Source organism: Chlorocebus sabaeus, chromosome 17, assembly GCF_047675955.1.
Source record: "Chlorocebus sabaeus isolate Y175 chromosome 17, mChlSab1.0.hap1, whole genome shotgun sequence".
Taxonomy (NCBI): Eukaryota; Metazoa; Chordata; class Mammalia; order Primates; family Cercopithecidae; genus Chlorocebus; species Chlorocebus sabaeus.
In genome coordinates, this window is record NC_132920.1 from 35,402,608 (window position 1) to 35,413,836 (window position 11,229).

Consider the following 11,229-nt stretch of genomic DNA (forward strand, 5'->3'; position numbering starts at 1 on the left):
CCTGTCAGTAACTGGAAGGGAATCTTTACCTGATGGGTTCTGGCAAGGCAAGTGTCTTCACCCTTAGTGTCTCAAGGCCCAGGCCTAGAGAGATGGAGCAAGGGAACAAGGAAGATGTTACCCATGCTTAGACCTGCAGCCTCATGCCTAGAGACTCAAATAAGCCTCAGCTAAAAACAGGCAGGTGTTTATTAGCCCTCTTCTGGTCCTGGCCCATTTCTCTCCATTTCACCCTAACAGGAGAAAAGCTTCTTGAAGGGCAGGTGATCCAGCTCGAGGATGGGACGACTGCATACATTCACCAGGTGACGGTACAGAAAGGTGAGGGCACCCCAACGCACCATGCCTTGTGGAGGGAAGCCTGACAGCCCCCACCAAGGGACCCCTCCATGACACTGAGCTCCAGGGAAAAGCAGGCATTACTCTCGTTACAGAATCTCTCTCCTTTGAGGATGGTCAACCTGTGCAGCTGGAAGATGGCAGCATGGCTTACATACACCGCACACCCAAAGGTAGGGTCACCATCATCACAACTGGGGAAAGGATGGGAGGCCAGACAGGAGGATGGGATGGCACACAACTGGGGTGTAGACATGGGAGCTGTCATCTCCACGGTACACACATGCTCACCTGGATTAGCAGCCTTGCCCACCTTCCCTGGTGCAGACCACAGGAGCAGCTATGTGTGCCACCGGGAGGTGAGCCTTGGGGATCAGTCACATGGACTTTGATGGTGGTCTTGGCTCCAGCACAGCCACAAAGTCTTAGGGCTTTAAATAGGACCTGAGGATATCATCCAAGACGAGGATAAAAAACTAGTATTTAAGAATGAAGCTCCTAAGGTGCTGAAGAATAACAATTTATTTCTTCTGCAGGTAGTTTCTTGAGTGACTGTTGCATGCCTGGCATTGTGTTAGGTGTAGAGTATACAAGAGAGAACAAAGTCAGACACAGTCCCTGCTCTCCTAGAGTCTAGAGGGGGAAACAGAAGTGAAACAAGCCATCAGTGATGAACTGATCATACAAACAGAGATCAGGCTCAGGGAGGGCTTCTCTAAGGAAGTGATGCTTGAGCTGAGAGGTATAGAATGAGGTAGACTTAGCCGGGGGAAAAGGGATGGCAGGGAGGGTTCAGTACTTCAGGCAGAAGGAATAGCATGTGCAGGCCTAGAGCTGGGGGGAAGAAAGAACAGCACATTCCAGGAACTGCTAGGAGCTAGAGCCCTGGGAGCAAAGGCAGAATGAGCAGGAGGAAACTGGAGAGAGAAAGACAGGGCTGGCGCACTCTGGGTTTGAATGTCAGGGTGAGGATTTTGGTCTTTATCATGAGACCAGTGGGAAGCATTTAAACTCTTTAGGCAGTTAAGTGACATGGTCACAATTGTGTCCTGCAAAGATCCCTCTGGATGTTGTGCTGCCTGGAGGGACCTAGAGGGGGTGAGGAGTGACTGGTTAGGAGGCTCTTGTGGTCATCTAAGTCAAGATGATCATGGGCCCCTGTCAGGTCCTCAAGGAGCTTGTGAGTTCCCATTTAGTGTACCATAGGAGACCTCGTCCTTAGGTGAGACAGCCCCAGGAGAAACAGCAAGAGTGGATCACAAAGTGAAGGACCATGAGAAATTGGATGCTGAAACCCTCCTTGGTATATGTATCTCTCATTAACTTAAAGGTAGGGTCCCAGCTGTATCTCTTCCCCTTGTGTGGCATCAGGGCTAACCGCGTGTTCCCTGCAGAAGGCTATGACCCCAGCACCCTGGAAGCCGTCCAGCTGGAAGATGGCTCCACTGCCTACATTCATCACCCTGTGGCTGTGCCATCGGAGGGCACCATCCTGGCCGTACAGACAGAGGTGGGCTTGGAGGACCTGGCAGCAGAGGATGATGAGGGCTTCAATGCAGACACAGTGGTGGCCCTAGAGCAGTATGCCAGCAAGGTGAGCATGCAGAGCCTGACACAGTCTGTCACTGTCTAGACAACAGGGCCTTGCCTGTGCACTGCCTCTTGGCCCTGCCAGAACTTCGCCTCTTAAGAGGATAAGGGCAGCCCTGTGCTTGGGCACCATGTGGGATATTCCCTTTGCCCCTCCACTGCAGCTCCCCCAACTCACCTGTCACACATCGTTGTCTAGGGCATGCAACACAGCCTGGCCTGGCTGCTGACAGCTGTCTACGCTCACTTTTGTTTATGCTGTCTCTGCAGAGGGAAGGCTGCCATAAGAAACAGTGACATCCTTATGCTGGGGAGTTAGGCATAGCTTCACTTTGGCTGCTGTACTAATCCTCTGCACTAGCTGGGAAAGCCCTGCCAGTGCCTTGTATGAGCTTTCTAGTCCACTGAGGTAATTGTATTTTTTTCTTCTCTGTGACTCACTTAGTCATTTGGAAAATTAACCTCAGTGAGCTATGACAAGGGCATGTGCAACAGAACAGCCGGGATTCCTGGATTATGAGGCCCACACAGTAGCTCAGCTGGAAAGGATAAGGGTCCTGGCTCTGCAAATACCAGTTAGTCCAAGTTCTTTCTGCCGGAACCATGGTCCTGCCTGTGGGGAAAAGGGTACAGAGATCTCAGCTTTCCAAACCAGGGTGTTCTCTTCCTGGAATGACTGCAGAGCCTCAGGCTGAATGTACCAGGGCTTCCTGCACGTTCCTTCCTTCCAGCAGTTTTACCCGAAGATGGGGGAAGTTTTTTATTTATAACGAAACCAGTGTGGCTGAATGGTGGAGGAAAAAAGGAAGTCCTTATGTCTTTTCAAAATGAAGCACAGGCTAGGTACAGAGGCTCACACCTGTAATCCCAGCACTTTGGGAGGCTGAGGCAGGTGGATCGCTTGAGTCCAGTCTGGGCAACATGGCGAAACCTCATCTCTACAAAAAAAATACAAAAACAAATTAGCTGGGCATGGTGGTGCCCACCTGTGGTCCCAGCTACTGGGAAGCAGAGGTGGGCGGATCATGAGGCAGTGATTGCAGTGAGCTGAGATTGTCCCACTGCACTCCAGCCTGGGCAACAGAGGGGGACCCTATCAAAAAAAAAAAAAAAAAAAAAAAAGCAGCAGCAGCAGCACAAAACTTTACAGCAGGCTACGTTCACTCCCACCCCAGTTCCCTGAGGTATATTTTAGAGACCAAATGTGAGATTCGATGTTGATGTAAAGAGAAGTGGGTTTTATTTAACTCATGAGCCCTGAGATCTGTGCTTGCTCTACCGCTACCTAGTCCAAACTTGGGTCAGTCCCTCCTCTCCCAGACCTCAGCTTATTCCTAATATGATGAGATGGGACAAGATGATCTGAGGTCACTTCTATCCCCGATGTTCCTTGATTCCCGTGATTACCCCAGGAGCTAGTGAAACATGGAATGAAATCCAAGTGCCTGTGTGGGTTAGCCCGCCAAGCAGGTCTGGCCACCTCTGACCCTACCCTTTACCCAGAAGCTGCTTAAGTGTCTATGAAACTCGCAGCTGCTTGAGCCCCTGAGCTGGAGCCTAACTAGACAGACCTTGCCATGAATTTGGCGTTACCCCTGTGTCCCCTGCTCACCGTGACTGGCAGAGTTCAGTTTCAGGAGCTCCTGGAAAGACCAGAGTGTGATTCTGAAACATTCCAGAAAGAAAGACTAGGGGACAGTCCCACCAGGACCCTGCCCCGGCAAGCAAAAGAGCAATAAGGCCTTTTTGCATCCAGGGGCTGGTGTGAGATGGGTGGTTTTAGCAATATCCCCAGAAGAGAAGACAAAAGGGGAGGACTTGTCAGCTGGGTGCTGTCATTAGAGCTGACATTTCTGGTGGGAACTGCAGCACTCCCCTGGGTGCTTCTGGTCGTGGCCACCTCACTCTAGGCCCCATGTCCTATCAGATGAACCTGGGTGAGCTCATCTCCACAGCAAGCCCCCTTGTTTATGTACTTTTTAAGCACTAGTTTCGTGCCAGGAGTAAGGGGACCCCTCCCATCAGGAGATGTAGGTCTTGAGAGTTGCAGGCTCCTAGGCGTGTGTGCTAAGAAGGAGGGTTTCTGGCACTTGGCCCAGTTCAAGCATGGCCATTCAGACAACCTCCCTTTCCACCTTACCTAGCTGTCTATGTGATATCCTTTCTTCAATAGCTGTCACAGCCACTATAACCTGTAGGTCTCCCTTTATCCCATCAGAGATGGGTGGTGACTCCCCATGCCCACCCTGTTTCTTCTGTAGCATGCCCCAGCATCTGTTCCTTGTCTGTCTAGGTATGTTCTTCTGCCCCAGAGGCCCCTGACAGGCTTAACCCTGCCTATTGGGTCTTAAGCTGCCAGCAGGGCCCTGTGTCCCACCTTCTTCCCTGGGGAGAATACATATAGGGATCTCAAGATTTTTCCCCCAGGTTCTTCATGACAGCCAGATTCCGCATAATGGAAAAGGACAGCAAGTTGGAGACAGAGCATTCCGCTGTGGCTACAAGGGCTGTGGGCGTCTCTACACCACCGCTCATCACTTAAAGGTAAGGTTGCTGGTAGACAGCCATCAGCTCTGCAGTCTTCCCTTCCAGGCTGTAATTCTACCTTTCCACTTTGATTGGAATTGGTCCCTGCCCTCAAGTTGCTGGAGGGAAGAAATGAGGGTACACAGGAATGTCAGGACAGAGCGTTTGACACACATGAATGGCACAGGAGGGAAGAGAATCAGGGTCCTAAAGAAAACCAAAGAACCCAGGTCATACCCTTGCTCCTCTGAATTATGTGATCGCTTGTCCTCACAGGTGCATGAACGAGCTCATACAGGTGACCGTCCATACAGATGTGACTTCCCCAGCTGTGGAAAGGCCTTTGCCACAGGTAACCTGCCTGGTGGGCTGCTTCCAGTTGAGGGTGGAGGGTTCTAGTTCTGTTTGGGATCTCCGTGAAGGGAACCCAACAGCAGGCTGCTTTCCTGGAGAAACTACCGTCAGAGTACTCTGACTTGCAGGGTGCTCTCTCTGGAGGAAACCTTGTTACGGGAGTGAAAGGCAGCATGGTTCAGGCCAGCAGAAGGAGCCTGGAGGGTTGGTGGAGAGACCCAGCCTCTTGTGTCAGCTCTGATGCCAACCAGCTGTGGATTATTGGGTGGGCCATTGCATCTCTCTGGGCTTATTTTCCCCTCTGTGAAACTAGGACCTTTAGTCACGAGTTCTCTTAAGTTTCTTTTGTGCTTATATTCTGGTATGGCTCCAACTGCACCTGGAGAGGGAAGCAGGGCAGAGTGGGCTTTTCCAGCCCCTGCCCAGGCAGGGGTGGGATAGAGGCAGACATGGGTTTCTTGAGCCAAAGGAGATGGAGAGCCTGTGCATGAGGTGGATGGTGGAGGATGAGACCCCACCGGGTGCTCATCTCACCCCTCCCTGCCACATGTGGACAGGCTATGGACTGAAGAGCCACGTTCGTACCCACACTGGTGAGAAACCATACAAGTGCCCAGAGGAGCTGTGCAGCAAGGCCTTCAAGACCTCAGGAGACCTGCAGAAGCATGTCCGTACCCACACTGGTATGCTGGGCCCTGCCCACTCCAACCCCATTCCCTGGGCAAAAGGAATTCAGCTTGCCTTTCAGACTTAGACCTGGAGCCCGGTGCCATCCCCTGCTTGCTCCGGCATGGCCCTCTTTCCCACACCCCTCCTCACATCCCACCATTTGCATAGGGGAACGCCCGTTCCGGTGCCCTTTTGAGGGCTGTGGCCGCTCCTTCACCACGTCCAACATCCGCAAGGTACATGTGCGCACCCACACAGGCGAGAGGCCCTACACCTGCCCGGAGCCCCACTGTGGCCGCGGCTTCACCAGCGCCACCAACTATAAGAATCATGTGCGCATCCACACAGGTGGGCTAGCTGGCATGTGAGGACTACCCTCGCTCAGGCCCCAACCCCTCTACTGTAGTCTTCCCATCTAAGACACATTCCCAACTCGCAGCCCAGAACCCTTCTGTGCCAGCCATTCCAGGCTGGTCTGGGGGCGGGGTTTCTCCAGAACAACTCCACTTGCAGTGAGCAATTTCTCCATTTCCAGTTAGATCCAATCTGAAAGGTATTGCCAGTCCTCTCTGGGGTCCCTCAGCTCTCTACCACCCCTCTACACCCACCCTGAACTCTCCAACTCTGACTGAGCTCCTGAAAAGAGGCCAGGGTCAGGAATGGTGGGGAAGAAGCAGAGTGAACTGTCGCCTTCAACTCTTCACCTTATCCGCCGTCCATGACTCCTGTGTATCCTCACCCTCCCCAGTGTTGTGTGCCCTCGTCCAGCTTTCCGTGTTGTCTCTCAGCATGTGTGTCCCCTATTTCCCATCACTACTGATACTTCAGTCATCCTTGCCTCTTGCCTCTGCTGTTCACCACTCCCACCCTCAACCTTATAAGCCCCAGTGCCCCCACCAGCCCCTTCACTAGCCCCAGCCTTGCCCTGTCCCCCATTTCCTTTCCACCTTGTCTCTGGATTTAGTGGTTCAACACTCTTGTCCTCTCTGTGTTCCACTGGCCATCTTCCCCAACCCTGTCCATTCAGAGTCTCAGGTCTCAGTCCCTCTCCCTCCCTGTGGCTGTCCTTTCACCAACCCTGTCCCTTACCCCTGTCCCCTTAGTTTCCCCCTTGCCAGCCCCAGTTCCCACCCCCCTCACAGCCCAGTGTCCCCAGGGGAGAAGCCATACGTTTGCACGGTGCCAGGCTGCGGGAAACGCTTCACCGAGTACTCGAGCTTGTATAAGCACCACGTGGTGCACACACACTGCAAGCCCTACACCTGCAGCACCTGCGGCAAGACCTACCGGCAGACCTCCACCTTGGCCATGCACAAACGCAGCGCCCACGGTGAGCTGGAGGCCACGGAGGAGAGCGAGCAGGCCCTCTATGAGCAGCAGCAGCTTGAGGGTAAGGGGAGTGGGCAGGGAGTGAGAGTGGGGACAAGCCAGGCCTCCCCATGGCATCTGGTAGCAGGTGTCAGCCTTGGCTCTCCTCTCCCAGCCGCCTCTGCAGCCGAGGAGAGCCCGCCACCCAAACGACCCCGGATAGCTTACCTTTCGGAGGTGAAGGAAGAGAGTGATGACATCCCAGCCCAAGTGGCCATGGTGACCGAAGAAGATGGGGCCCCCCAGGTGGCTCTGATCACTCAGGATGGTGCCCAGCAGGTACAGGCCCTGGAGTGCAGAGGTGCCACACTAGCTGGCACTCTCCACTCTCTCTGGGGACTCTGGGAGCCTTGAAGTTCTGACAGCCCCACTGCCACCCAGCTTCCTGTTTCAGTTTTATAGACCTCAGAGGCTGAGGCTGAGGAGACCACATCTTGTAGCGCAACCTCTCCTCCTGTGCTTCCAGCTCAGTCTCTGGGGCTTCTGGAGCACAGTTAGTAGTTTCTCTTTTTACTTGGAGGCTGACAGGTCCTGTTCATCTGAACAGGACATGGGATGTCCTCCTCGGGAGAGGCATGTGCGTATAGCAGCCAGAACATGGTATGGGGTCTGAAAGCTGGGGTCTGGTCCTACCAGTGTACTAGCCAGCTGCATAACCTGACCCTTGTCAGTACCCTTGTTAGAAAGTGCATCTATGCTTTCTAGAGTTGTTAGGACACAATCAGGTGGCGACCCTGAGCTGCATACAACAGGGCCCAGAGGCAAAATGGTGATAAATAGAAGTAGGCAGTGGAATTCTTCTAGTGTGGCCTCTCTTTGCAGCCTTGGACCCATTTTGTTTGCCTGTCACCCATCCCTTCCACCACTGTGACATGAAACTAATAAGCTGACCTTGTCTGGGAGAGCAGGTATATCTTCCTTAGGGACTTTCAGACAACCCTCCACTGACACTGCCAGCTCATCTTCCCCCTCCTGTTGGCAGGTCAGCCTGTCCCCGGAAGACCTCCAGGCCCTGGGGAGTGCCATCAGTATGGTCACCCAGCACAGCAGCACCACTCTCACCATCCCCAGTCATGATGCCGACCTGGCCACATCTGGCACACATACAGTCACCATGGTCAGCGCCGATGGCAGCCAGACGCAGCCCGTATGACCAGGGGGTTTGCTTGGGGTTTCTTATTTTGTCATTCCTTTCCATGGGGTGGGCATTAAAGTGCACTCTAAACTAGTCAAGCTTTCTTACCAGGACAAAGATTCCCCACAGTTCCTGGGCCATGAGCAGCTCTCATCTTTAAAAGCAGTTGAATGGAGGTTAAGAGACACTTTATACATCTCAATTCAACCCTGACTTGTTTTGCAACCTTAGGCAAATCACTTTTCCATGGACTTCTGTCCATTTTCAAGTGAGAGGATTAAAATATCTCTGGAATTTTTTACAGCTCTGTCCTGTGATTCAAAATCCCTAAATTAAATTGGGCTCTAAGTTGGGAGGAAACCCAGCCTTACTTAGATCTGAGCCTCAGGCTAGTTAATCTGACCCATATGGTTTTATCCATTCTCTTCTGGGTTGTTCCCAGCACCTTAATTAGAAGGATGTTTGTTTGGATCATGGGGAGGGAGAGTATACTGCGGGTGGAATGGAAGACCTCCTTTGCCTTTTAGGTCACAATCATTACCTCTGGGGCTGTGGTGGCTGAGGACTCAAGTGTAGCATCTCTTCGTCATCAACAGGTGGCACTGTTGGCCACAGCCAACGGAACGCACATTGCAGTGCAAGTGAGTAGAGATCTGGGAGGAAAGGGCATCCCACGGCCAGAGAAGGCAACAAGGAATAAAGGGGAATTAGATGAGGATCTTGAAGAGAAGGGCATCTGACTCAAAAAGAGCCCATTTCAGAGGACAGATCCCTTTCCTCCTGCATCCATGCATCTGTCTCAGGCTCGCTCTTGGCTGAGGCAGAATGTTGAAGCCTCTTCTGGCCTTCAGGATAACTCCGATGGCAGTCTACCTGTGGTCCAAGTCCTTCATCTCTTTGTGTCTCTATTTCTTCATCTGGAAATTGAGGAGGCTGAAGTAGATGATCACCACGGTTCTCTTCAGCCAGTCCTTCTTCCGTGAGCAAGCTGGTCTCTCTGACCCTGACTATTCCAGGGCCCCCTGGCCATGCCTAGCCTAATAGGACTCTTCATCCGTGAACTTCATGTTTATTGGAGCCCTACTAAGTGCTCAGTGTGTGGCACTGGATAGATGGGGGAGAGTAAAAAAAAAAAAAAGTAGGCCACATACTGCTAACACTGGAATCTAGCAGGGAGGATCTCACTCTCTCCTTCCTTCTGCACCCCCTTCCCCACAGCTGGAGGAACAGCAGACCTTAGAGGAGGCCATCAGTGTGGCCACCGCGGCCATGCAGCAAGGGGCCGTGACCCTGGAGACAACAGTGTCGGAGAGTGGCTGCTGAGTCCAAGAGGGCTGGGTCTCACACCATGCTGGAGGAAGTGCCATGCTGCATGGCCACTCTTGCCCCCAAGGGCCCAAGCTGTGGCTGACACATGGAAGGTGGCCACATAGGTCTCTGGGGTGAGAAGACAGCAAGAAAATGGCCTAACTGAAGGGAATGGGGACCCTGCCCAAGATGGGGGCCAGGCAGCTGGAATCGGGAGTGCATCATCCCTGGGAGCTGACAACAAACCAGGCTACACCAGGGTGCCCTCCTCTCAAAATCAGCTGGGTGCCCGCTCTCCTAAAGAACACCCTTCTGGCCCTCCGTCTGCTATCCTTCTCAGGTAGAGATTGGGGCTGCTGTGGGAACTGGCCCTCTTAGGGGAGAGCCACAGACAGCTCTTCAGCCCAGTAGCAGCAGAGCAGGCCCTGTCCTGCCCTCCCAGCAATAACCACCTTTCTGGAGGCCAGCTGAGATGCCTGGCTACTTGGCACCAGGGACTTCCTGACACCACAGTCAATGAATTCCTCAGGGGCCTGTGGCTGGAGAAAAGGTGCCCAGCCCCCGCCACTCCTCAGCTGCCCCCCAGCCTCTCTATGGCAGGGAGGTAGGGAGTGGCCCTGTACATAGACTGCTGGGGATTGGGTTTGATTTGTTTTGTTTTTTTTTTAATTCCATTTTGATAATTTTTTTCCTGCTCTGGGTGGTGGTGGCACATGGATGAATGAGTATTTAATAAAAGTTCCAAATTTCCACCTGGGTCCTGCATCCTTTCAGCTCTAGGCCCCGGTGGCAGGGTTGGTCAAGTCAGGCTCTCAGCCCTGTCTCCCTCGCACAAACCCCACTCAGCCTTGGTGCCAGAGTGGTGGGGCTGGCCTGCCAGGGACACAGATGGGAAGGAAGCCCAGTATAAGATAAAGCCCTGAGGAGCTACTGGTGGCTTCTTGCCCACAGCTGAGCAGGTGGGCTCCAGGGTGGCCAAACAGGACCAGGATGAGTGCTGCTTCCAGGCTCTGGCTGAATCTCGGGCCTCAGGTGATTAATCTGGAGGAACTCTTCTCCTGCCTTTTCTTGTGGAATTTAGTCAGAGCCCCTCCAACCCAGCCACCCCCAAATCACACAGTCAGCTTCTCCAAGAGGGCAAAGCCCCAGGTTAGAGTGAGGCTGGGGGGCACCTTTGCCAAGGTTACTGAGGTTCAAGGAGCAGGGTCTGATGCCTCTGGAGCTGAAGTCTTGGCTCTATTACCCAGCTCTGTGGGTGCCCACTAGGTATCTAGGACTTTGCTATTGGATTTCAAAGCCACAACCACGCCCCAAAAGTGAGTTGGTGAGACCAGATCAGCTTTGGCGGGAGGAAGGGATACAGGGGAAGGCACTTGATGGGAAGAAGCTCTGGGTTTGACTCTGCCTAGAAAGGAACATTGCAGGGATTAGAGGTGCCTCTTTTCCTCTCTGTGCTGTGATGGATATGCCCCAACCCCTTCCTGCCTCCTAGGATTGGAACCCCCTCCTCTGATCCAGGCATCCTCTCCTAGGATGCCTAGAAAGCTCCCATTTACTCTTGCCACCAGCTCCTTGGGAAGATAGGGGCAGGGGCATGCTTGCAGGCAGGGGATATTCCCAGAACCTTACTTGGAGGGATGTTTATTTGGATTGGAGGGTAAGGGGAGGTGTCTCAGAATTGGCCTGAGCAGATGTTTTCAACGTCTGTGACCACCATTCCTGGTGTGGGTGTGTCCCAGTCCTTTTGGACACTGGATCTGAAGAAATGGAAGCACTGACATGGAGGGCCCAGAATCCCAAGCCTGCTGCTGCTGGGACCCTTAAAGTTGAGGTGCACCACAAGGCTCACCACCATGTGTTTCCGAAAGTCCCCAGTGTCTTCAGGACCCCTGGGGCTACAGTGAGCAGTGCTCAGAGTACTGTTTAGAGCCAATGCTGAG

General features: G+C 53.2%; 1 protein-coding gene across 3 annotated transcripts in view; it reads left to right on the forward strand.

Annotated features, from left to right (window-relative positions):
* The window catches only part of ZNF76 (zinc finger protein 76), a 36,772-nt gene extending 26,733 nt beyond the window's left edge, over positions 1 to 10,039 (forward strand). For 2 of the 3 annotated variants that reach the window (XM_007972848.3, XM_007972847.3), the window contains exons 3-14: positions 241 to 321; positions 435 to 512; positions 1,734 to 1,933; positions 4,357 to 4,473; positions 4,732 to 4,807; positions 5,367 to 5,492; positions 5,647 to 5,826; positions 6,635 to 6,868; positions 6,962 to 7,125; positions 7,829 to 7,993; positions 8,509 to 8,622; positions 9,200 to 10,039. In XM_007972848.3, the coding sequence (XP_007971039.3) occupies positions 241 to 321; positions 435 to 512; positions 1,734 to 1,933; positions 4,357 to 4,473; positions 4,732 to 4,807; positions 5,367 to 5,492; positions 5,647 to 5,826; positions 6,635 to 6,868; positions 6,962 to 7,125; positions 7,829 to 7,993; positions 8,509 to 8,622; positions 9,200 to 9,304 (1,640 nt within the window). In that variant the 3' untranslated portion in view covers positions 9,305 to 10,039. The remainder of the gene's footprint in view (positions 1 to 240; positions 322 to 434; positions 513 to 1,733; positions 1,934 to 4,356; positions 4,474 to 4,731; positions 4,808 to 5,366; positions 5,493 to 5,646; positions 5,827 to 6,634; positions 6,869 to 6,961; positions 7,126 to 7,828; positions 7,994 to 8,508; positions 8,623 to 9,199) is intronic. The other variant, XM_007972850.3, reaches the window with a different exon arrangement.
* Positions 10,040 to 11,229: the final 1,190 nt, after the last annotated feature.